General features: G+C 43.3%; 1 protein-coding gene and 1 pseudogene across 3 annotated transcripts; one reads left to right on the top strand and one right to left on the bottom strand.

Annotated features, from left to right (window-relative positions):
• LOC115148660 (retinol dehydrogenase 12-like) overlaps positions 1 to 22866 on the top strand; it is an 85913-nt pseudogene that overhangs the window by 42050 nt on the left and 20997 nt on the right.
• On the bottom strand, positions 13715 to 22858 carry LOC115149335 (putative inactive phenolphthiocerol synthesis polyketide synthase type I Pks15). Of its 3 annotated transcripts, none has more exons than XM_029692142.1 (7): positions 22599 to 22858; positions 22330 to 22410; positions 21948 to 22101; positions 17920 to 18080; positions 15548 to 15754; positions 15147 to 15309; positions 14917 to 15003 (listed from the first exon to the last, which is right to left on the bottom strand). In XM_029692142.1, the coding sequence occupies exons 2-6, from the start codon at positions 22388 to 22390 to the stop codon at positions 15152 to 15154; spliced, it is 741 nt and encodes a 246-aa protein (XP_029548002.1). In that variant the 5' UTR covers positions 22391 to 22410; positions 22599 to 22858; the 3' UTR covers positions 14917 to 15003; positions 15147 to 15151. The 3 variants fall into 3 exon arrangements, with proteins under 3 accessions (XP_029547984.1, XP_029548002.1, XP_029547992.1); XM_029692132.1 differs by lacking the exon at positions 14917 to 15003 and adding an exon at positions 15016 to 15066 and having other exon boundaries at positions 22599 to 22857; XM_029692124.1 differs by lacking the exons at positions 15548 to 15754; positions 17920 to 18080; positions 21948 to 22101; positions 22330 to 22410; positions 22599 to 22858 and having other exon boundaries at positions 13715 to 15003; positions 15147 to 15248.

The following is a 22866-nucleotide window of genomic DNA, read 5'->3' as shown; positions in this document are numbered from 1 at the left end:
CTCTGACATGCACTGTCAACTGTGGGACCTTATATAAAACAGGTGTGTGCATTTCCAAATCATGTCCAATCAATTGAATTTACCACATGTGGACTCCAATCAAGTTGTAGAAACATCTCAAGGATGAATAATGGAAGCAGGATGCACCTGAGCTCAATTTCGAGTGTCATGGAAAGAATACTTACGTAAATAAGGTATTTTTGTTTTCATATTTAAGAAACGTGCACTTTTTTAAATCCATTTTAGAATAAGGCTGTAACGTAACAAAATGTGGAAAAGGTCAAGGGGTCTGAAGGCACTGTGTGTGTGTGTGTGTGTGTGTGTGTGTGTGTGTGTGTGTGTGTGTGTGTGTGTGTGTGTGTGTGTGTGTGTGTATATATATATATATATATACATTCACACACACACACATACATACAGTGCCTTCAGAAAGTGTTGTGCCTGTATTTAAAATGGAATAAATTGAGATGTGTCACTGGCCTTCACACAATACCCCATAATGTAGAGTGGAATTATGTTTTTAGAAATGTTTAAAAATATATTACAAATGTAAAGCTAAAATGTCTTGAGTCAATACGTATTCAACCCCTTTCTTATGGCAAGCCTAAATAATAATAGTTCAGGAGTAAACATTTCACATAATAAGTTGCATGGACTTACTGTGTGCAAAAATAGTTTTTAACATGCTTTTTGAATGACTACCTCATCTCTGTACCCGACACATACAATTATCTCTGACGTCCCTCAGTCGAGCAGGGAATTTCAAACACAGATTCAACCACAAAGACCAGGGAGGTTTTCCAATGCTTTGAATATCCCTTTGAGCATGATGAAGATATTAATTACAATTTGAATGTTGTATCAATACACCCAGTCACTACAAAGATACAGGCAAACATACGAACTCAGTTACCGTAGAGGAAGGAAACTGCTTAGGGATTTCACCATGAGGATAATGGTAACTTTAAAACAGTTAAAGAGTTTAATGGCTGTGATAGGAGAAAGCTGAGGATGGATCCACATTGTAGTTACTCCATAATACTAACCTAAATGACAGACTGAAAAGAAGGAAGGCTGTACAGAATACAAATACTCCAAAACATGCATCCTGTTTGCAATTAGTGGCAATAAGTGGCAAAAAATGGTGTCCTAGTTCAGACTGTTTTCCAACAGACACTGGGAGGCAAATTCACCTTTCAGCAGGACAATAACTGAAACACAAGGCCAAATATACAGAGTATATAATATAAATTGTCTTGAAAATCTATTGGCAAGACTTGAAAATGGCTGTTTGGCAATGATCAGCAAACAACTTGACAGAGCTTGAAGAATTAAAAAAATAATAATGTGCAATATTGTACAATCCACATGTGCACAGCTCTTAGACTTACCCAGAAATACTCACAGCTATAATCACTGCAACAGTATTTAATTTTCAAATCATTTGCAAAAATTTAAAAAAAAACATGTTTTCGCTTTGTCAATATGAGGTATGTGTGTAGATGGGTGAGAAAAAAAAACATATGTAATCCATTTTGAATTCAGGCTGTACCAACAAAATGTGGAATAAGTCAAGGGGCATGAATACTTTCTGAAGACACTGTGTAAATAAACTGTGTATATAAAGTCAAATATAATAAGAAATAAAATGTTTATTTAGTTTGTCTGTTCTCAGGCAAATCCAGGGGGCGTCCATTAAGACCCAACTCGAGTTGTTTGGTCAGCACCCAGACGACCTTTCAGGACCCATTCTAAAACCCCACCTGTTTCAGTCTGGTTGTCAGGGACTAATTTGTTAGTTCACTTTTTCTGTGCGCATTGACATTTTTGAGTTGGGTCTTTAAAAAAAAAAAAAACATTTTGTCACATCCTGACCAGTAGAGGGGGTAGTTGGGTCAGGACGTGGCAGCAGGGAGTGTGTTTTTTATTGTTTCATTGATTTTGGCCGTGTGACTTCCAATCAGGCACAGCTGTAGAGGGTTGTGGTTGATTGGGAGTCACACATAAGTTGCCTACGTTTCCTTTGTGTTTCGTGGGTAATTGTTCTTGTCATTGTGGTTGCACCTGACAGGACTGTGTTGGCTGTCAGTTTTGTTGTTTTTGTGAATTGCATAGTGTTCGTTGAATTAAATATGACGAACCCTAACTCCGCCGCATTTTGGTCCACTTCTTCCTCAGACAGCCGTTACAGAATTACCCACCAAACCAGGACCAAGCGGCGGAAGAGGAAGGAGCAGCAAGAGTACAGCGTGATGGACCAATGGACTTGGGAACAGATCCTGGACGGAGAGGGACCATGGACTCAGGCTGGGGATTATCGCCTCCCGCAGTGGGAGATTGAAGCGGCAAGAGCGGAGAGGCGCTATTACGAGGAGAGAGAGCGCAACGAGCGCGAGAGGCAGCCCCAATAATTTTTTGGGGGGGGCACACGGGACAGTCGGTGGAGCTGAGGTCGGAACCAGAGCCAGTCGGGATGACATTGGAGGTGAGCGAGGGATATGAGGCAGAGACTGTGACGGGGTTAATGGGGAAATTAGGAGAGAGAGAGATGAGAGAGCTGCTAGTGTGGTGCATAAAGTACGGCATTCGCCCTAATGAGCGTGTCGTGGGAATGATGTCACCTGAGGCAGCTCTCCATACTCGTCCTGAGGTGCGTGCTGGTTGTCTGGTAAAGACTGTGCCTGCGCCCAGAAACAGGCCTCCTGCATGTCTTCCCAGCCCTGCACGTCCTGTGCCTACGCCCAGAACCAAGCCTCCTGCATGTCTTCCCATCCTGGTCAAGCCCGTGCCTCCTCCACGGACCAGTACTCCAGTGGGTCTCCCTATCCTGGTCAAGCCCGTGTCTCCAGTGGATCTCCCTATCCTGGTCAAGCCCGTGCCTCCTCCACGGACCAGTCCTCCAGTGGGTCTCTCCACCCTGGTCTCTCCTGTGCCACCTCCTCAAACCAGGCCTCCAGCGGGTCTTCCCAGACTGGTGAGTCCAGGGCCTGCGCCCAGAGCCAGGCCTCCGTTATGTCTCCCCAGCCTGGTGAATCCTGAGCCGGAGCTGCCAGAGCTGCCAGACTGCCCAGAGCTGCCAGAGCTGCCAGACTGCCCGGTTCTGCCAGAGTGGCCAGACTGCCCTCCGGCCCAGCCCGAGTGGCCAGACTGCCCTCCGGCCCAGCCCGAGTGGCCAGACTGCCCTCCGGCCCAGCCCGAGTGGCCCTCCTGCCCTCCGGCCCAGCCCGAGTGGCCCTCCTGCCCTCCGGCCAAGCCCGAGTGGCCCTCCGGCCCAGCCCGAGTGGCCCTCCGGCCCAGCCCGAGTGGCCCTCCGGCCCTCTGGCCCAGCCCGAGTGGCCCTCCTGCCCTCCGGCCCAGCCCGAGTGGCCCTCCGGCCCTCCGGCCCAGCCCGAGTGGCCCTCCGGCCCTCCGGCCCAGCCCGAGTGGCCCTCCGGCCCTCCGGCCCAGCCCGAGTGGCCCTCCGGCCCTCCGACCCAGCCGGAGTGGTCCGTCTGCCAGGGTCAGCCCGAGTGGCCCGTCTGCCCGGCGCAGCTATCGGCGCCAACAAAGTGGGCGACGCCGAAGGTGGAGCGAGGTCCAAGTCCTGCACCTGAGCCACCTCCAGGATAGGTGGGTTGGGGAGGGAGGGTGTAGCACAGTGCCGTCGGTGACGGCAGCCACCCTCCCTTTCCTCCCTTATTGTTTAGGGGTTATTTTTTGTTGGGGTATTGGGGATTTTCTTGTGTTTTCTTTTTTTAGGTGCATCCCAGGGTCTGCACCTTGAGGGGGGGGTACTGTCACGTCCTGACCAGTAGAGGGGGTAGTTGGGTCAGGACGTGGCAGAAGGGAGTGTGTTTTTTATTGTTTCATTGATTTTGGCCGTGTAACTTCCAATCAGGCACAGCTGTAGAGGGTTGTGGTTGATTGGGAGTCACACATAAGTTGCCTACGTTTCCTTTGTGTTTCGTGGATAATTGTTCTTGTCATTGTGGTTGCACCTGACAGGACTGTGTTGGCTGTCAGTTTTGTTGTTTTTGTGAATTGCATAGTGTTCGTTGAATTAAATATGACGAACCCTAACTCCGCCGCATTTTGGTCCACTTCTTCCTCAGACAGCCGTTACACATTTAAATGTACCTTTATTTAACTAGGCAAGTCAGTTAAGAACAAATTCTTATTTACAATGACGACCTACCGGGGAACAGTAGAAATATATACTGCTCAAAAAAATAAAGGGAACACTAAAATAACACATCCTAGATCTGAATGAATGAAAAAATCTTATTAAATACTTTTTTCTTTACATAGTTGAATGTGCTGACAACAAAATCACACAAAAATAATCAATGGAAATCCAATATATCAACCCATGGAGGTCTGGATTTGGAGTCACACTAAAAATTAAAGTGGAAAACCACACTACAGGCTGATCCAACTTTGATGTAATGTCCTTAAAACAAGTCAAAATGAGGCTCAGTAGTGTGTGTGGCCTCCACGTGCCTGTATGACCTCCCTACAACGCCTGGGCATGCTCCTGATGAGGTGGCGGATGGTCTCCTGAGGGATCTCCTCCCAGACCCGAACTAAAGCATCCGCCAACTCTTGGACAGTCTGTGGTGCAACATGGCGTTGGTGGATGGAGCGAGACATGATGTCCCAGATGTGCTCAATTGGATTCAGGTCTGGGGAACGAGTGGGCCAGTCCATAGCATCAATGCCTTCCTCTTGCAGGAACTGCTGACACACTCCAGCCACATGAGGTCTAGCATTGTCTTGCATTAGGAGGAACCCAGGGCCAACCGCACCAGCATATGGTCTAACAAGGGGTCTGAGGATCTCATCTCGGTACCTAATGGCAGTCAGGCTACCTCTGGCGAGCACATGGAGGGCTGTGCGGCCCCGCAAAGAAATGCCACCCCACACCATGACTGACCCACCGCCAAACCGGTCATGCTGGAGTATGTTGCAGGCAGCAGAACGTTCTCCACGGCGTCTCCAGACTCTGTCATGTCTGTCACATGTGCTCAGTGTGAACCTGCTTTCATCTGTGAAGAGCACAGGGCGCCAGTGGCGAATTTGCCAATCTTGGTGTTCTCTGGCAAATGCCAAACATCCTGCACGGTGTTGGGCTGTAAGCACAACCCCCACCTGTGGACGTCGGGCCCTCATACCACCCTCATGGAGTCTGTTTCTGACCGTTTGAGCAGACACATGCACATTTGTGGCCTGCTGGAGGTCATTTTGCAGGGCTCTGGCAGTGCCCCTCCTGCTCCTCCTTGCACAAAGACGGAGGTAGCAGTCCTGCTGCTGGGTTGTTGCCCTCCTACGGCCTCCTCCACGTCTCCTGATGTACTGGCCCGTCTCCTGGTAGCGCCTCCATGCTCTGGACACTACGCTGACAGACACAGCAAACCTTCTTGCCACAGCTCGCATTGATGTGCCATCCTGGATGAGCTGCACTACCTGAGCCACTTGTGTGGGTTGTAGACTCCGTCTCATGCTACCACTAGAGTGAAAGCACCACCAGCATTCAAAAGTGGCCAAAACATCAGCCAGGAAGCATAAGAACTGAGAAGTGGTCTGTGGTCACCACCTGCCGAACTACTCCTTTATTGGGGGTGTCTTGCTAATTGCCTATAATTTCCACCTGTTGTCTATTCCATTTGCATAACAGCATGTGAAATTTACTGTCAATCAGTGTTGCTTCCTAAGTGGACAGTTTGATTTCACAGAAGTGTGATTGACTTGGAGTTACATTGTGTTGTTTAATTGTTCCCTTTATTTTTTTGAGCAGTGTATATTTGTAATGGTCTATCCACTTCACAGATCAGTGGTTCTTAACATTGGGCTTCGGGACCCACCAATTGATGTAACATATTTGTGTTGTCAATGGAAACCAATTTATTGAAATTCATTTTCAGCATGTAGAAGTCCACAAATAGTTTTGAAAAACAAAAGGTTTTGGAGTCAATGCTGTAAGGGGACATCTGACACCTGCTGGCCAGTCAGAGGAACTGATACACTGTCTAATGCCAATAACATATTTTTTGCATTTAACCTTGATTTTACTAGGCAAGTCAGTTAAGAACATATTTTTATTTTCAATGACAGCCTAGGAACAGTGGGTTAACTGCCTTGTTCAGGGGCAGAACACCAGATTATTACCTTGTCAGCTCGGGGATTCGATCTTGCAACCTTTTGGTTATTAGTCCAACACTCTAACCACTAGGCTACTTACATTTACATTTACGTCATTTAGCAGACGCTCTTATCCAGAGCGACTTACAAATTGGGTACTTGCCGCCCCATGTAACATGTTAATGATTGGTATCAATACACATCAATAATATGTCATATATACAAATCATGTATATGTGGAATTATTCATTTATTTGTTTCTTGTTTTTAATATTTCGTTGCAGCCTTCCATTTTGTGCAACATTCTTGTTTTATTGGGATGAAATTGTGATATGCAAAGAAAAGTATAGAAAGGTCTAACTATCAGGATGAGAAAGAGCTATTTCTGTACTTATCACGTTGCCAAATATCAAATAACTCAAAGTAAACAGATCATGCAATATGCTTTTGATATGTATGCTCACGCCCACTTGAATGTTTATTGGTCAGTAGGCCTTTTACCATCATGCAAGGTTGCAACCTCCTATGCCTGACCATCTCACGGGAATTTGCTTTTTTTAACCAAATCGGCAAATAATAATCAATCAACGGCAACAAAATACAATTGGGTTTCACCCATCTTTGCTGCTTGATGCACTAATAACAACAACAATGTTAACTCGTAAATTAATTAACAGTTAAAAGTGCCTTTAAACTGGTTAATTTGAAATCATTTCATTTTACATTTTACAAAAGAAATACAGTACAGATTAGTACATGTGGTTAAGATTAATATAATAATAAAGTAATATCCTAACAAATAAACATAAGAAAAAATGTTAAAACATATTCTAAAATTAAAAAGTAGATTTTGTAATAATGCCCAAATATTGCATAACACCTTGAACAAATATTATTACAGAAATATAGTCGTAAGGTTTACACAAATATAGTCGTTTGGAGCTACTAAACATCAGGGAGAAATAGTATGGAGTCATTCTTTACCTGTGGGATTACTGACTAAAAACATACCTGGGCAGTCACTGCTACAGGTGGGAATACACCTAGACATGGAAGGCATACTCTCTAGTTTCAGGATATGTCTCTACCGGCCACCTCTGCCTGCCGTCCACTCAGGAATAGAATGAACTGCTTTTGATCCAAACTATGAGAGATTCCAGAGAATCATGTGTCTGACCAAGACATGTCTGGATCAATCTGTTCCAGACTCGACTGTATCCAGGGAATGCTCCGCCATGTGTCTGACCAAGACATGTCTGGACCAATCTGTTACAGACTCGGCCGTATCCCCCCTGGATTTTACCATCCGACAGCTCAGTCAAGTTCTCTAAAATCAAAAACGTGGTTGTGTCTGATTCATGATTAATCAGCGCTGGTGTACCAACTCCACAGTACTACATCAACAATGCTCCCCTGACATTGAATTCCTAACTATAAATTGCAGACCATTCTACCAAGGGAATTTGCGACAATTGTGCTAACCGGTGTTTACATCCCACCGCAAGCTAACGGCAGCAATACAATCAGCTAACTAGCACATCACATTTCCACAGTGGAAAGATCTCACCCGACTCCAACACAATTGTACTGGGTGATTTTAACCACACCAACCTGTCCCACGAGTTACCTAACTATGAACAACTGGTGACATGCCCCACAAGAGAAGATACAATTCTATACCACTGCTACAGTTCAATCTCATCTGCTTTCCATGCATTCTCTAGAGCTCCCCTTTGAGAATCTGACCATGCAATGCTGCTTCTCATTCCAATGTATAAACAAAAACTCAAAACTATCAAACTAAAAGTCCAAAACGGTCAAAATATGGTCCAAAGATTCCGTCGAATCTCTGAAAGGCTGTTTAGAATGTACAATTTGTACCACACTCTGAGTGCACAGACACTGTGACGGCATGCATTCGGTTCTGTGTTGAGACGGGTATCAGATTTTATTTGTCACATGCGCCGAATATCTCCACAAAATCGTGACATATGGCAACAGCAAGCCCTGGTTCTCAAAATAACTAGCTTTACTATGTCGGGAAAATAACTCTGCCTACATCAACGGAGATCAAGAAAAATACAAATAAACCAAGTTTGACCTGCGCTCTGCAAGGAAGGACAACACAAACCACAAAAAAAACTGGAAGCACAATTCACTGCCAATGACTCCAGATCAGTCTGGAAAAGCTTACAGGAGAAGACAAATTACAAAAAAAACAACCCACCCCTTCAAATGAGGACCCTTACTTCCCAGAGACAAGCTTAATGAGTTTTATGAGCAGTTTGAGGAAACAAGCGCATAGACAACCTGCCTCAACCACTTCAGACACGTCGACCTGACTTCTTTGGCCATGAAAGGATTTGAACGCCTAGTCCTGGCCTACCTAAAATCATTCACATCCACATTGACGGATCATCTCCAGTTTGCCTACAGAGCTAGTAGGTCCGTCGAAGATGCCGTCATCCTGGCACTCCACCACACATTGCAATGCCTGGAGTCACCTAACACCTACGCACGCATCTTGTTCATAGGCTTTAGCTCGGCCTTTAATACCATCAATTCCCACAAACGATTCACTACGCTGCATGACATGAACATCAACCCAGCTATGTGTCACTAGATACTGGACCTCCCGAGGAACAGAACTAGACTGTCAAGGTAAACAATCTGCCATCTCACCCTCTGACCCTCAGTACTGGTGCACCACAGGGCTGCGTGCGGTCCCCCCTGCTCTTCTCTCTTTTCATGAACCAGTTTACATCTCAGCAGACCTCAGTTAAGATCTTAAAATATGCTGATGACAGCACCATAGTCTGCCTCATCACAGACAATGAAACACAGTACTGCTGTGAAGTGATTCGGGCAGTGATGTGGTATAAGGACAACGACCTAATGCTCAGCACCTACAAAAAAAAGAGACTGGTGTGAGCTCTCTGTACACCAAGCGCACCTCCAAATGTGCAGCAAAAAAATCCTCAATGACCCCTCCCATCCAGGCAACTACCTCTTTCAGCCCCTCCCCTCTGGTAGAAACTACAGGTAATTGACCCCCAAAACTGAACGTTTTAAAAAACAATTTTTTCATCGCAGCAGTCAGAACATTGAACTCCTTTCACATTTAGTGATAGTTCACAACATATTTACCTTTGTTACAATGTTTTGAGGATGCAGGTAATGCCAAAGGGAATTGCAGTCTCACACTAATCATTGTTTCAAATGTATTGAATAATGTTGTGTAATGTTTCTGAATCTTGTCTGATCAAACATGTAAAAGTGATTAGAATATCTGATATCTACATGTTCATTTTCAATTATACATTTTCAATTGTAATCTCTATAGTCTTGTCAACATGTCATCTGTCATGTCCTCTTTCTGATCATCATTCTGAGATTCACCCTCAGTACTCTCCATCAGCATTGATACCAATGTAGACAGTGTCCCATTGGGGTCAAGCAATGTAACCAGAGGCACATTCACACCCCTATCCTGAAAGATGAGGTTCTGCAGGGTCATGGCTTGCATTGAGTCGATGCCTAAGGCAGAGAGAAGAGAATCGTCATCTAACTCATTCTTGTCAACACCAATTGTTTGACTGAGTACAGACCTGATGTATTCACTTGGGAGGGATGACAAAGAACTATGTTCAGATTGTGACATTTGGAATTTGTATTTTTGCACTGCCTCATCCACTAATGTAGTCATGCGCATGGTCAATGATGCATTTTGAGAGAGGACATTGCTCATCATGTTCTTGACGTGAAACCTACATACAACCTGTTGGGGTTTGTTTAGCAAGAGGCATTGTTCCAAACTCGCATGAATCTCTGTAACATCCAACACCATCAATCCCCTTCTCTCCAGAAACCTGTGTAAATGATCCTTGTTAAGCAGGAGACCAAGGTTCAAAGCTCCCCAGTTGATGGATTGCCCACATAGTCCAATATTCCGTCTATAGTGACAGAAGTAGTCCAGGAATGAATTGGCTGCTGCATAGTTTGTTTGTGAGGCATTGCCAAGGAAAGAAGAGATGGAAGAGTAGCACACAAAGTAGTCTAACTTGCAGTGTTTTGTGGCGTGGTGCAGATTCAGAGCTCCATTCACCTTGGGCTTTAGGACTTTCTCAAAGTGGGATTTGTCAAGGGTTTCAATCAACCCATCATGCAGGACAACTGCACTGTGAAACACCCCTTTGATTGGACAAGAGGGAAACTTCTGACCAATGAGACCAATCACTCTGAGCACATGCTCAGAAACAGAGACATCACATCCCATCCATACAATATGGGCACTCCATTGTCTCTCCAGAAGGACTATCTCCTGCTGTATGTCTGGTGTGGGGCTACTTCTGGAGAGTATGACGATGTACTCTCCACCTTTCTGAGAAAGGAACTTCACTGTTTCAAACCCCAGCCCAGAGAGACCACCTGTGACAATGTACACAGACTTCTTCTGGAAAAGCTGGGTTGGTTTAGGCAGCAACTGAATGTTGGACAGTGTGCCTTTGGAATCATCTTTACTCAGTGCCACAACAGACAGGGTCTTTGAGCTGAAGTACGATTTAGATTCCTCAATAGACAGGAAGTCAATGCTACCGGATGACATTCTCTGAAAGGTAGAGGTCTTTAGAGAAAATGATATCCTGTCCAAATGCATGGATTTGAGCCAACGATAAATGTGTGGCCTCTTGGCAATGAGTGATCCCTTTTGTAAGATGCTGGACATCTGAAGAGTCTGTATGTGAACACTATCCTTAACATTCTGGAAAACATGCTGTTCAAGCAAGCATTGGGACTGGGATTCACAGACAATAACAACATGTCTGACGACAGGACAATTGCTGGCTTCTGCCAACAGAGATTTATCAAATGGTGGAAGAAGGACAATTGCATCAGCAAACATCCCATTGCACGGTGTCCCTACAATGGCATTCCATCCTGATTTGTTTGCTGTTTGGATTAGGACCTTCAGCAGACTAGAGTCAGGAACAGAGGAGATGATGCTCAACCTTCTATGTTTGACTGTAGGTAACAGTCTGTGCAGTATTTCCCATGCCAGAACAAAGTAGGACACACAAGGAGCCTCTTTCAGAAATGTGAGCCTCTTTGTCTTGTAGCATGCTGCTTCAGGAATCACAATCTTAGAAGATGCAGCAATGGGATAACATGATACTATATGGTCTCCCATTTTCAGTGTGTTCACATCTTTCCCTACAGCTGTGACAGTACCACTGAAGTCAAGAGCCAGAAGCTGGTGCTTCTGAGATGTGTGATTCTTCCAGTATATTGTCTGACCATAGTTCAGGTCAGAGACACTGACAGGATAGTAGTCTGAGGAATGAACACATATCTTGCTAAGCTGAATCTTGACTGATTGCTCATGGATGTTTGTATCATCAACATCACAGGGAATAGCAGACAAGCTAGTTATTCTGCAGGGGTCATTTGTCTGAAAGATGCATGGCTCAGACATTGAAGAGAACACCCTTCCCTCAGTGGTCTCAATGCTTCCAATGGGAGTATGTACAATATCAGGTTTCCAAATCAGCCCCCCTTTCACAACCAACTCTGGGTATCTTTTGCAAGGGTATGACTTTAAGACCTGAGACAGAGCTCTGATGTCCTCTGTAGAGAGAGTTGATGTCAATCAGCTGGAAGGAAAGCTTTTCCATTTCTGCAGCACACGATCTAGTCATGCCTGATAGGACAAAGCCTGCGCTGATCTGGTCCACTGTTTTCTCCGCCGACTGGTAGGTTATTACTCTGATGGAATTTGGAAATTGCATGGCCCTCAGTGCCAGGACAATTTTCCTGAACATCTCACAGCAGCTTACCATATTCTCCAGAACATACTCAGTTTTCAGTGAAGTAACATCTTCCTGACCCCACACAAATAAGACCTCCTGGAAGTGTTTGTTGAGATCTGTGATATTAAGGTTTGCCAGGAGTGTAGGAAATCCATGGCTCAAGACCTCCTTAGATTGTGTGAAGGAGATGTATCTAGACTGTGAACTTAAGTGTGGTCGCATGGCTTTTGGAAGGCCTACCTGGTCAGAAAAGACCAAGGCCTTTGGTGCCTCACTGGCATTAGAGGAATCGATATCCTCACAGACAACATTGAAGTCATTGTGGAAGAAGTATTCTTCCACAACACGAGAGCGGCTCCCAAGATACGCGATCATCACATGCTTAAGCTCAACCAAAACTCTTCCCTCTTTGTCTGTAAAGCAACCACATACCTCAAAGTGATCAAAGCCTTCATCAATTGCTTTCAGATACACAATCATTTCCTCTTGCAGGGGTTCAAACACTGTCAAGCTGCCTATTTTGACAGGAAACCCGGGCCTTGAAGAGGCTACTGTAACAGGAGCAAGTTGCATCAGGAAGTCTAACACTACAGGGTGAATGCAGTATTCATGCAACTGAGACAGCAATTCTTCTGGAACGGTGACAACTGAAAAAGCCTCCTTAAACTCTTCACCATAGTGTACATCCCCCTTGTTCTGGAAAACAGTGCCATACTGAAACCCACCCAGAGCAATTTCAGTGTAGAACTTTTCAGAACTCAACACTGAATTGCATCTTTTGAAGATAGAGCTTAGCGAAATGTTCTGCTCTTCAGCTAGCTGTCCTCGCTTGCACGTTATTGTGCCAGAAGCATGGTTTGTGGAGGCAGAATATATCTTAAAATGGGTCTCATCCACTGTTGGTTCAAGTTGCACTTTAATCTCTGGTGCATTCTGTGTGAAAACATAGGGACTCAGAAAACTGACACTGACTTGCAGTGTGTTGAGTGGAACTTTTGGTTTGGCACTGGCCATGAAGGCAGCCAAACCCAACTCAGTATAGAAGGCACCAGGGATTATGGCAACACCGTTGTGTTTATGCTCATGCAGGTAGGATACTGAGTCAGAAGACAGATCACAACTGAAGGTATTGCTATCGCTATCGCTAGCTGTATGAGTTAGCACAGGATGATTACCTGATGTATGATGTACCTTTGATGCAGCAATGATAACATCTCTCTGAGTAGAATCAAACTGATACCTTGGAAAAGGTGTTGGTGAAGCCTCACGGCCTCTGTAGAACTGATCCCAGTCTACCTGAACCCCCAACTCAAACAGTTTGGACACAGTATTCAGCATTGTCTCATGATCTTTATCTGGCTGCACTGAGGACAGAACTATGGTGTCATTTCCCAGCGTCTCCTGGATGTTTCTTTGTAGAGCCCTTCTAGGGCCAATCTCCACAAACACCACATTCTTATTCTCTTTGGCTGCTGATCTCACTGCCTGTTCAAATGAAACTGGCTCTCGTATGTTCCTGGCCCAGTATTTGCCTGTGCTGAAGTCTGGCTGCTCTACCACCTTTCCTGTCACTGTGGAGAACAATTCTGTCTCAACATCATTGACTTGTAAAGAGCCAATACTGTCCTCTAGTTGAGACAGGATGGTATCCATCATCTGGCTGTGGTATGCAGCAGGGACATCCAGAACACGGAGGAACAGATTCTTCCTCTTGACTGAGCTGGTCAGCTTTTGATGGAGACTGTCAATAGCCTCTGCATCACCTGAGAGCGTGCAGGACTGTGGGCTGTTGAAGGCAGCCAAGGAAATATTATTTGAGTAGGAGGGAAGGAGGTTCAAGACCTCTGATACGACCATGTTACTGACCACAAGCATTTTCCCTCCTGTGACCTTTATTCTGCAGAGTACTGCGGAAGTAGATCACCTTCACTGCATCCTCAAGGGACAACAGCCCAGAGCAGTGGGCAGCAGCAACCTCTCCTACAGAGTGGCCAAGAATGGCATCAGGTTTGATGCCCCAGTGCTTGAAGAGACTGGCTATGCCAACCTGAATGGCAAAGAGGAGGGGCTGGACAACATCTGGTTTTGAAAGATCCTTACTCTCTGAATCACTCTCAAGTCTCTCTATGATACTCATGTTATTGAACTTTTGGAAAAGCATCTCAATTTGGCTGATCTTCTCTCTGAACACAGGCTCATGTTTCAGGAGCTGCTGGCACATGCCTTGATAGGTTACACCGTTCCCACAGAAGACAAATACTAGCCTGTGATCTGAGTAAGATGGTGTTGTTACCTTGTTCATGGCAGACTTGAGTTGATCTTTTAGATCAGCCAGAGAGAGAGTTCTGAATGCCCTCCGATATCGATGTTTCAAGTGGCTTCTTCTACAAGCAGATGTGTATGCAAGAGCTTCTAGATCACCTTTGTTGTCTCTGTCTATCTGTTCAATTGTGTCCTCCATCATCATACTCATAGACTTTTCATAACTGGCAGAGAGGACAAAACAATTGTGTGATTTCCTACCACTTTTTTGAGGAACACTTGACTGCTTGTGTTGTTTGACAATCGCATGTGCATTTGATCCTCCAAAACCAAAATTGTTTATTCCTGCAACCCTTGCAATAGAATCTCTCCACTTTTCTGCTTTAGTAGGAATCTTTACATTTAAAGCTTTAGCATCTATACTGGCACTGTCCTCAGAGTAGAACAGTGAAGGGACAATGGTTTCATGTTTCATCATTAGGAGTACCTTGATTAGCCCTGCCACTCCAGCTGCAGATTCAGTGTGTCCAATGTTGCCTTTCACAGAGCCGATGAGGAGTGTCTCTGAACCTGGAGGTCTGGCTTTGGCAATGACTTTGGAGATGCTGCCTGCTTCTATGGGATCCCCCACTGGAGTTCCAGTCCCATGAGCCTCTATGTACTGGACCGATAACAGGTCAGACTCTGAATAGATTCCGCGCAGCAGCTCCTCTTGCTGGACCATGGATGGCTTGGTGATTGGAGTGACTGTGTGGCCGTCTTGGTTTACAGCAGTGTTGCTTATGATGCCCCATACATGGTCATTCTCCTTGAGAGCCTGTGTAAAATATAAATCAGTGTTGCTTATGATGCCCCATACATGGTCATTCTCCTTGAGAGCCTGTGTAAAATATAAATCAGTGTGTGGTCTAAGGCAAAAAAAAGAGCAATTTTGTGACATTGAAACAGAAAATAATGTACTTTTTTTAGTGGCTTCCTTCTCCTCTGCCATAGCCATCTGCTCTGCTGGAGAAAGGTTTGCTGGTGCCTTCAGGTGAAATCATCTTTGCTTTGCTGAGAGCGACAAAGACTAGTGGCTGTATGATAGAATTGACGCCACCACAAAGAGCCATCTCGCAGTCACCTGAGAAGCGAAAGCACACAGTATACAAATCCATCAGATTATATTTTGTGATGAGAGCCACCATTGCTTTTGCTTCTGCTTTGCTCTTCAAGGCACTTTGACAGAGCTGCGTAAAAAAGTGCTTTGTAAAATAAATCGTAGTGAATTGTTGTAGTGAATTCAGTCAGTGTGTAAGGTTACATTTTGAGAAAATGTTGCATGCGTTGTAAAACGTAGGTAAATGTGATATATTACACACCTTGTCTTATGGCTTGACAAGCTAAATGAAGAGCAACAAGGGATGAAGAGCAGGCACAGTCAATGGAGAGTGAGGGTCCAGTGAAGTTGAAGACGTATGAGACTCTGTTGGCTGCTATACTCATAGAAAGTCCGGTGCCGGTGCAGTGGTTGATTACATTTGGGTTCATAAATGCAGCAGATTGTTCATAATCTCTGTTCATAAGACCTTGAATGAAAATAGGCACACATTATTGAAAATAATACACAATTGACATTTTATTGTGTGTGGGCTTTCTTTCAATGGAGGACCAATGCAGTCAAAATTAAATGGACAATAATACCGAAATTATTAAATAATAAATAGCTAATTCGCTTACATTACAATGTCTTTATAACTATGTCATTTTTCCTGTAAGCATAGTGTATGTCACGTCCTGACCAGTAAGGGGTCATTTTGTTATTATAGTTTGGTCAGGGCGTGTTTGTTTTGTGTGTTTTGGGGTTGATCTATGTTATTCTATTTCTATGTTTAAATATCTAGTTTCTGTTTCTATGTTGGAATTGTTTGGGGTTGGTCTCTAATTGGAGGCAGCTGAAAATCATTGCCTCTGATTAGAGACCATATTTATGTAGGGGTTCTCTCACTGTGTTTTGTGGGTGGTTTATTTCTGTTTAGTATTCTAACCTGACAGAACTGTTTAGCTGTTGCACTTTGGTTTTTGATTCAGTGTTCATTTCAATAAATTTCATGATGAGCACTAACCACGCTGCACCTTGGTCTACTTCCTGCACCGGCCGTTACAGTGTAACAAGTATTGTAATTACTAATTGTTACACAACATACTGTATACTTATGATTAGGGTAAGGGCTAGGGTAAATGCTACCATACCTCGTTCACTTCAATTCTTTCTTTCCCATTCGCCCTCTGAATGGCACCTATGCGTAATCCATGTCTCAAGGCTTACAAATCCTTCTTTAACCTGTCAAACATTCCCTTTACCTATTTCCGTTGCCAGAGGCTGACCACCTGCTTTACTAGACACCTAACATTTGCAGAATGTCAGATGCTCCTAATAATTTCAATAAAACCTTGGCGAAAGCAGTGCTGCTCCTCTTAAAGATGCACTATGCGGAAATCGCTCTGCCGGTTTCCTGGTTGCCAACATTCTAATTCGCCTCATTTCAGTTTTTGACAAAGCCAGCAAGTATAGGGTAGAGAATCATTGTACCATCTAAACCACTTTAAAGCGGAAATATGTCACTTTTTGGGGACCACCAAATTCACATAGTAATGTGAGATATAGATCTGTCATTCTAATTGAAAGGAAGTCTAAGAAGCGGTAGCTCTGTTCTATGTGTGCTATTTCTATGCTTCCTGTTCTGAAGTTTCGTTTGTGTCTTTTACTTTGACACACTCGCTTCAAACAGCTGAAAATACAATGTTTTTGGTTATTGAAAAGATGTGTCACAGTGGTTTAGGCGTTACAATGACTCTACACTGTACTTGCTTGTTTTGTCACATACTGAAATTAGGTGAACTGTTAAAATTTTAGCAACCATGAAATGACGGAGCAATTTCAACATAGTACATCTATTAAGAGGCTCTTTCTGCTCAGCATAAAATTATGCTCTGTCGGTTACATTTTCTACATTTCATTACGCAGTGTATGCCCAAGAACACTTGATAAACTGACGATTGGTACACGTGTAGCCTGAATTGATTGATGCTTCCACTGCTGTCAGGGTCCCAGGTGGTCATCTCTGTCTACTCAGGCTACTTCCAAATACTATTATATTAGGCCACATGTGCGAGATATAGTCCTACAGGCAGTGTCCATATTTCAGTTACTACTACTAGGCAAAAATGTCATGTATTTTTAGTTCAGAGGAGCGGGGCAGTACTTCCGTGCTCTCTGCCAGGAGCTATATTTTCAAGAAAAGGTTGCCAAAGGGCCATTACGATGGAGAATCGATTGCATATATTTAGTTAAGGCATTTTATTTTATAAAATGAGAACTGGTCCAAGGATGGCTAAATTTCATGCACAACAGTGTCATCTTGTGGCAGTAGAGGGAGTTTCTGGTATTGTGGGGTAGTTTGGGGTTGCTTGGAGTATTTTGTTGCCATTAGAGGTATTTTGGGATGGTCTGGGGTATTTTGGAGTAGCTGTTTGGGGTAGTTGCTGGGAGGTTTCGTAATTATTAGTGCCCAACATTTCTATGGTCCAAATCGCCTTTGCATTCACATTGCTGTCTTTAGCGAGAAACCAGGATAATTTGACAAAATTGAAAATCGGTGAACGCACTTCTGAACAAGCCCTACCATAAGATCCTTTTATGGGACACTGGCTGTGAAAACACCCTAAAATAACACATTATTATCCACTTTACCTATAAACACTCCTGTCTTGGTCCCACTGGCCTTCTCCATTGGCATCCCAGCATTCTCCAGAGCCCTGTATGCACACTGAAGAAGGAGTTTTTGCTGGGGGTCCATTTGTTCCACTTCAGTTTCAGTGATGCCAAAGAACTTGTGATCAAACTCATTAAACCTGCAAAATGATAAATAATTCAAAGGGGAACTCCAAGAAAAAAAAACTGTCAGCAATGTTGTACCTCACACTCTTAGAAAAAAGGGTTCCAAAAGGGTTCTTCAACTGTCCCCATAGGAGAGACCTTTTAGGTTCCATATAAAATGAAACCATTTGTGGAAAAGGGTTCTACATGGAACCCAAAATAATCATTCAAGGGGTTCTCATATGGGTACAGCTGAAGAACCGTTTAAGGTTCTAGATGGCACCTTTTTCTCTAGGAGTGAACCTGAGGTATTGTGTATTTCAGTAAACAGAAGACATAACTGTTGGGTTCTGAGAATATGAAATATACTTATTCATGTCACTGAGGGAGAGAGGGTAATGTATAACGTTTACATTATATCAGGTAGTAATACTCTGAGAATTAGAACATAAAAGATTAACAGTCAGACTGAAAATAACCTTTTCTTAAATCTGTGTGATCGCAAAGCAACGACAATATTGCACCAATTATTTGTTGTTGTTGATAGATTAAAATCAAGTTGTGAATTTCTAGATTTTCCTCAGTTTTGAAGCCTAAGGATTGATGAGGTATGCACCTTCAGTCATCAATATTCATGCATTTGTGGTTGACTCCTGTCTATAGCTGTTGCTACTGTAGCTAAAGTACTAGTTGAGTACGGAAAGATGACTAGTGAAAAGTGCCCTCTGTGAGAGAAATATCAAATATATCTTCTTATCATGTATAGAATCAGAGAGCAGTATAACTGTCAGTATGCTGCAAATATATTTTTACTTCAGTATAACTATAGTACAATTGCAGTTATTATGCAATTACTGCGTCCTAAATACCACATTCCACTGCAGTTACTGTACTTTTACTGCAGTTTCATAACCTCAGTCTTTTTTTGTAAGGGCGAAGCTAGGTAGTAGGCTGACCGGTATTGACAGCATGCATTTAGACCAATTTGCAATCTGGGATCTGATAATCTGTTCGATGCTCATTTAAATTCTTGATTTTTGAAGAATGAGGTATAAAATGCCTCACCCCATTATAAACCACGCGCAAAGTTTTTTTTACTGAATTGCTTACAAACAAGAATATAAAACAATTTATTGTACTGCATCTATTTTCAAATATTTTTTTCAATGATTTTATTCCCTTTACACTCGTACCTGTATACAGGTTGAAAATGGCAGATTTGAACGCTGGTAATCGCCTAAATTGGAACGCAGTGTCAGTACAGTAGCCTCTGCTGGGTCGTTAATAACAGGACGTTCCAGTTTTAGGGGAAATGGAAGAGAGAGCCTGTGATGTGACTTCCGCTTTCAGAATTTAACAAGGTGACACTCCATCTTAACTCCTCCTCCACATTTACTGGATTGGTTGAACAGTGCAGAGGAGAAACTCCCCCGACAGTTTGTTTTATTCTCGTTAAGTGCAGAATGTGGGTGATCTAGTTCCAGGCGTTTCGTTATGTCTGCTACGTTAGTTACCTGTACAGTAACGTGCTAGACATGACGTCAGAGCTCTGGCTCTGCTCTTCACAGCTCTGTATGGGTTTTGACTGACAGCCGTTCTGAAGTTTAGCATCACACTCGACAAGAAGTGCCCCCATCCCTTCCGCTAATTGGGCAACTTTTGCAACTTATTTGTTGTCTGAGCGAGGGAAATCCTGTAAACTACGAGGACCCAATGTATTTTTAAAAAGACTTTGAGGACTATAATAAATACCTCGTTGTCATGCAAGCAAGTCAAACACCCGTGAGTCCAAATGTGCATTTCCATATCATGAAACTGTAATATACAGAGTCAACGTTTATAAGCACTATGTTTGATGAAGTTACAAGATGACATGGCATTATGCCCTGGGTTGTCCTGAACAGAATGAGCCTATGTTTGTTGTATTGTGAAGAAAAGTTGAGCGGATCAGGCATCTGAACAGCTTCATGACTCCATTCTATTTGCATCAAAATAACAATCTGCATCTCTGAATTACCTGGTGAAAGCAAAACACTAAGATGGTTGAAAAAGAGCGGTAACATGTGGTGGTTTCCGATAGAGGTTCTGGTTCAGATCTAGGTGCAACTGTCCCGGCAATTCACACTTTATAGCCACCCTCAAGAAAGGCACACACACACAGCAAACAGGAAGTGGACAAGGTGGAAGTGTTGTAGTGATAGAGTTAGTGGTTGTATGCTCAGTGACGCAATAGCACACAGGTAGACGTCCCGGGTGGAGGATTGTCCAGGAAGTAAGGTTCAGCTGATGAGATGGTGTGGAGTCAGGGGTTTACAGAGGCTATGCTCAACCCTAGGCTCCAAAATGCAACGAAAGAGTTCAGAGATTGAGTTGGTGGTTCTCCTGCCCCTGGCTAGGCCACTGATTGGCTGGCCAGGTCACATGACAGGAGAGAGTTAACCCTAGCAATAGAGTTTCCAAGGACCAGAGGTGTGAAACCAGGGGATTGTAGCCTCTGCTGGGCTGGAGAGTTTCTCTAAAGTTTGTGCCTCTGTGTCTCAGACCCAGAGAGTGGGTTTGAGATAGATTTTCAAGTATCATATTTTATAATTTAGCTAGTCATTTTGGCAATAGAACAAGCTTTCAAATTATGGCCACCTGACCCAGATTGCGATTGATAATGGACCTTTTTTGGATTGCGTAAAACAAGAACAGTAATCGTGTAAAGGCGGGGATGCAGGGCAGTGTTCCAAACAAAACAACTTCAAGTGTACTTACTCTAGTTCCTCAGCGGCACAAAAAAATAATCACCTGGTAGTTGAAGACTCTTCTTTGAGTCATAAAAGTGCATTGAAATGACTTAGGAACTGTGTACACGTTGGAGAGGTGCATGGCCACTTGGAAACACTAGTTAGACATTTCACTCAAACCCTTGTAAAAAATGCCTTCAGCAAGTATTCACAACTCTTGACTTTTTCCATATTTTGTTGTGATGTATCCTGAATTTAAAATGAATTAAATTGAGATTTTGTGTCACTGGTCTACACCAGAGGAGGCTGTAGGGAAGAGCTATAGGAGGACTGAATCAAACATATGGAAACCACATGTTTGACTCCGTTCCATTTATACCATTCCAGCCTTTACAATGAGCCCGTTCTCCTATAGCTCCTCCCATCAGCCTTCTCTGGTATACACACACACACACACACACAATACCCCATAATATCAAAATGGAATTATGTTTAGAAATGTCTTGAGTCAATAAGTATTCAACTACTTTGTTATGGCCTAAATAAGTTCAGGAGTAAAAATGTGCCTAATTCACATAAGTTTTATGGACTGTGTCCAATAGTGTTTAACATGATTTTTTAATGACTACCTCATCTCTGTACCCCACACATACAATTATCTTTAAGGTCCCTCAGTCAAGTAGGGAATTTCAAAGACCAGGGAGGTTTTCCAATGCCTCGCAAAAGGCATTTATTTTTAGATGGGTAAAAAAAAAAATCTGACATTGAATACGTCACACCCTGATCTGTTTCACCTCTATTGTGCTTGTCTCCACCTTCACCAGGTGTCTCCCATTTCCCTATGATCTGCTGTGTATTTTTACAGTCTTCTGTTTGTTTGTTGCCAGTTCGTCAGGTTGGACCAGCAGGTTTCCCGTTTTTGCATTAAAAAGTGACCAAAAACGTGGTGAACATCCTCTCATAGACCTGGGGTTAACATCATGTTTTAATGTTCCTAGAACAATCTCAGAATGTCAGAGCAATAACATCTTGCCGAAATCTTTAATGGGAAAATTGCCGAATTTCCATAGAATGTCCCGTTTGCTGGAATTAGTTATAGTTGGAAGAGGAATTGTTAGAGAGTATATAGATTTTCCATTCATTTATTGTAAGGAAAATGGGAGTGATACATACCCATCCATGAGTGCAGCCTTATCTGTGCGCGATTTTCCAACTTTGTTGTCATTGGGGTCATACCAGTAGGAAGAGTCAAACCTTTCATCAGGAATCTGTAAAGCACAGTTCTTCCCCTCCAACAGAACCTTCCAGAAATTGTCAAGCCCCTCTCCTGTATTGAAATAAATATATATATATTTTTTACAACAGTTTAAAAAGGTATATTATGGCATTATTAGGGGTCCAAGCAGTGCAGCAAACAATTGTTTGTTAGTTAAAGTAGAGGGTTTCTTGTTTCCAATGAGGTATAACTATGAAAGGTTAATGAAACTTAAGGTGGTGCACTAGACAAGTTGCCGCCACAAGAAATGTTAACCATTAAGAAAAGTCTGACTTTTACCTCCTGGGAAATTACAGCCAATGCCGACAACAGCAATGTCCTCCTCAGCATCTCCCATCATGAAACCACTGTCTGAAAATTCTAGAGCATGAATGACATGTAAGATGAACAAATATTACATTTTTAAATAAAACTGAAGGAAAATGTGTTTGATCAAAATACAATGCTTGATATTGCCTTAATTTTAGGAGTTTGCACTGAAGATAAAAATCACAGGTTTCAAATTGTATTAACTCTATCAACATCAGTTAACGGCAACACAAACTTACCTCATGAGTCTTGAACCTTCATTTGACAATGCAGTTGAAGTTCACAGTGTAGGTTTTATATTGTCTCTTTTAGTAGCCCTACCCAAAACATGAATCATTGATTATCAACATTGTAACGCGTGGGTGTAGGAATCAGGCGCAAAGAGCAGAGGGTAGGACGAATGCAGTTTAATACAGGACTGAAATAAGGTCAGGCCAAAACACTAGGCGCAAAACCAAACCGGGCCAAAACAGGACCCACTACAGTGCTGCGTAAAAGCAAAATAAC

Source organism: Salmo trutta, chromosome 2, assembly GCF_901001165.1.
Source record: "Salmo trutta chromosome 2, fSalTru1.1, whole genome shotgun sequence".
In the NCBI taxonomy this organism is placed as follows: Eukaryota; Metazoa; Chordata; class Actinopteri; order Salmoniformes; family Salmonidae; genus Salmo; species Salmo trutta.
Note: the sequence above shows the minus strand (reverse complement) of the source record. Positions and strands in the feature narration are given on the sequence as shown.